The sequence below is a fragment of the Chenopodium quinoa genome, unplaced genomic scaffold (genome assembly GCF_001683475.1).
Source record: "Chenopodium quinoa cultivar QQ74 unplaced genomic scaffold, ASM168347v1, whole genome shotgun sequence".
Lineage (NCBI taxonomy): Eukaryota > Viridiplantae > Streptophyta > Magnoliopsida > Caryophyllales > Amaranthaceae > Chenopodium > Chenopodium quinoa.
In genome coordinates this window covers 2,564,777-2,567,704 of record NW_018744582.1, presented here as the reverse complement: position 1 = coordinate 2,567,704, position 2,928 = coordinate 2,564,777, and the positions used below count along the sequence as shown (strand labels likewise).

Sequence of the window (2,928 nt, the reverse complement as noted above, 5' to 3'; positions counted from 1 at the left end):
CTTGCTTGAAGCTTTCTGAATTTTCTGGTTTTTGCGCTCTCTACAAATCTCTCTTTAAAACCACTCAATTTTTTCTCTCTCATTCAAAAACAAAAAAGAGTAATCAAAATCAAAAATCAACAAATTTGTTAATCCCTAATTTACGAAGAACAGTTTATTTAAAGATAAGATTTCGGTAATTTGGTGTTCGAAGTCGTCGACTCGTCGTATGTCAGCGATTTTTGAAAGGTTGGTTGAATTTTTCATCCCTGTTTTATTATTTTGTTAATTAATGATTTTTTGGTTTTGTTTTAGGGATTTATTGGGGATTTTGTAGTTGTTCGGTTGAAATTTTAGAGAATTTACTGTGTGTGTGTGTTTTTTTTTTTTATTTTCGATGGAAGAATTAATAATCTCCTTTGAAGAAATTGATTAATTGTTTATGAATTGACAATATTATCGGAAATTTATACAATTAGGGTTTTTGTTATTGTTTGAGCGGCAAAGGTGATTTAGGGGTTGGGGTTAGGGTTTTATTGATCAATTGTTTATGAATTGACAATACTATCGACAAATTAGGGTTTTATTGTTGATTTAAACGGGAAGGTGATTTAGGGGTTAGGGTTAGGGTTTCTATTTTATGTTGTTAATTGGAACATTTTGATTTAGTTATGAACTTGTGTATCGATTTCTTAGATTGATTTGGGGGGAAAATGAGTTTTAAGAGGGAAGTTGTATTAATTGATTTATGCTTAATGATTTTCTGATTGATTGTTCAAGTAATTAGAGCTTAGCTTGTTATCTCATTTGTTGCAGATTTTGAACGAACTAATTGTGTTGAGGGCAGTGGCGACAATAATTGATTCTAATTTGCATCACCCTTATTTGAATTGTTCCTTGGAGAGGTGTGGTGCTTGCTTGCTGTGCTAGATCTACTCAATTTTAACTTGGATTTTTCTTTAATTTACCAGGATGGGCACTTTTGATTTCGACAAAGCTACTTCTAACACACATTGTTCTTCTTCTGTACCCTTTGATTACACCAGGAGAAGGAAGTCTCGGAGAAGGCGTGATGGAACCGATTCCGTGTCTGAAACTCTTGCTAGATGGAAAGAAATTAATGATAAACTCTATGAAGACAAGAATGATGACAAGCCTGTTAGAAAGGCGCCTGCAAAGGGTTCGAAGAAAGGGTGTATGAAAGGCAAAGGTGGGCCAGAGAATTCCCTTTGTAAATACAGGGGAGTTAGACAGAGGACTTGGGGTAAATGGGTGGCGGAGATTCGAGAGCCCAACAGGGGTAAAAGGCTCTGGCTCGGTACTTTCCCTACTGCCCTTGAAGCTGCATTGGCTTATGATGAGGCTGCTTGTACGATGTATGGGCAAAGTGCTCGACTGAACTTGCCACATTACCCAGCATCTTTGATGGAGGATTCCAGAGATAATTCTGCTACAACAGCTACTACAAATACTGCCTCATATACAACGTCGTCTGATAATCACTCTGATGTTTGTTTTGGATATCAATGGGATAGTAAAATGGATGGTGCTGGCGTGAAGCAAGAAGATGCTGAAAGTGACTCACAGTTTGATGTTAAAAATGCTGCAATGATGCTTAACGTTGGGACACCAGCCTCAACAGTTAAGAAAGAAGCAAAGGCAGATAGTGAAGGTGGCATTGACATCAATGACTACTTGCAAAACTTAACAATGGATGAAATTTTTGATGTTGATGAGCTACTTGGAGCTATAGACGCTGGCCCTGTTTCTCCTGCTGATTATGTAACCAACCAAGGCCATTCAACGAACCAAGACTATACGACGAACCAAGGGTATACAATGAACCAAGGGTATGATGCTTTCAGGTCTCAAGTTGAGAACAACTCAATACAATTAGAGAGATCGGAGAGCTGGTCAAATCAGAGTCAGAATCCAGATATTCTATATCAGTTCCAAAGTCAAGATGACGCCAAGCTGTTGGGAAGTTTGAACTACAATGATCAAGTAAACAATGGGGCCGACTATGGATTTGACTTCTTGAAGCCTGGTAGACAAGAGGATTCTTCTCTAGCTGTTGACGATCATGGCTTCTTAAATCTTGCAGAATTGGGGTTCAACTATTAAACATAGCAGTCTGAGTAATTGTTATACTGCAGCAATCACAAAGAGCAATACTAAAGAATAGATAGTGTAGACTTCTAATAGTCAATTCGGTTTCTGGACTGCTGTTAAAGTTGGTTCATTTTTTAGTCTTCATTGCTGTTATCATGAGAATGAAGACCTCGAAGCAAGCTTATTCTCAGTAGGTTTTTGATATTGGAGAATTAAGCTGTGTTCCTTTCTTTTCATATTGTTTATCATGTAGAGCTAGAGCTGTGAAGCATGAATATACTCCGAGGGAAACTGATCAGTTATTCTTTTTTGTACAAACTTAATCAAGTTACTGACCTTACATGGAACAGGGTACATAGATTACATCTTTTGCAAATTCTTTCCATTGTTCAATTTTCTTTGCAGCTTGAGTTTTTTCTTTTCGCATCCCGTTTGATACTATTGTTTTACTGAAAGGATAAAGCTAATTTTTGTCCAACAGAAAGTGCACTCTTTCTGAATGATTGTGATCGTATGCAAATACAATTGCCTTCTTTCTTTATTGCATGCATTGATCTGTTATAATTTTCGGGCAAGGGAGGTGGATGAGTTGTCGAACCCAGAACCGCTGTATTTTTCAATTAAGCTAGACCATACCCTTGTAGGAATTGATCATTGGATCAATATGCTTGTGCAGTTGTTGTGCTACTATGATCCAATTTTTGCTAAAATGGTCATTTGCATTTTGTATATTATTATTTTCTGTACTTCCCTGAAGCACTAATCTGATCTTACATTAAGGCAGTAAGCCCCTAAGTATGACTGACTAGAGCCTCCAACTGTAAGTCTGACCTAGTG

At 37.2% G+C, this 2,928-nt stretch overlaps 1 protein-coding gene across 4 annotated transcripts; it reads left to right on the top strand.

Moving 5' to 3' along the window:
- LOC110699343 (dehydration-responsive element-binding protein 2C-like) lies at positions 1-2,467 on the top strand. 4 transcript variants are annotated; one of them, XM_021876864.1, is made up of 2 exons: positions 1-228; positions 1,026-2,467. In XM_021876864.1, exons 1-2 carry the CDS (start codon positions 209-211, stop codon positions 2,101-2,103), a joined length of 1,098 nt encoding a protein of 365 aa, XP_021732556.1. In that variant the 5' UTR covers positions 1-208; the 3' UTR covers positions 2,104-2,467. The 4 variants fall into 4 exon arrangements, with proteins under 4 accessions (XP_021732556.1, XP_021732554.1, XP_021732555.1 ...); XM_021876862.1 differs by having other exon boundaries at positions 951-2,467; XM_021876863.1 differs by having other exon boundaries at positions 796-2,467.
- The last annotated feature ends 461 nt before the right edge of the window (positions 2,468-2,928 follow it).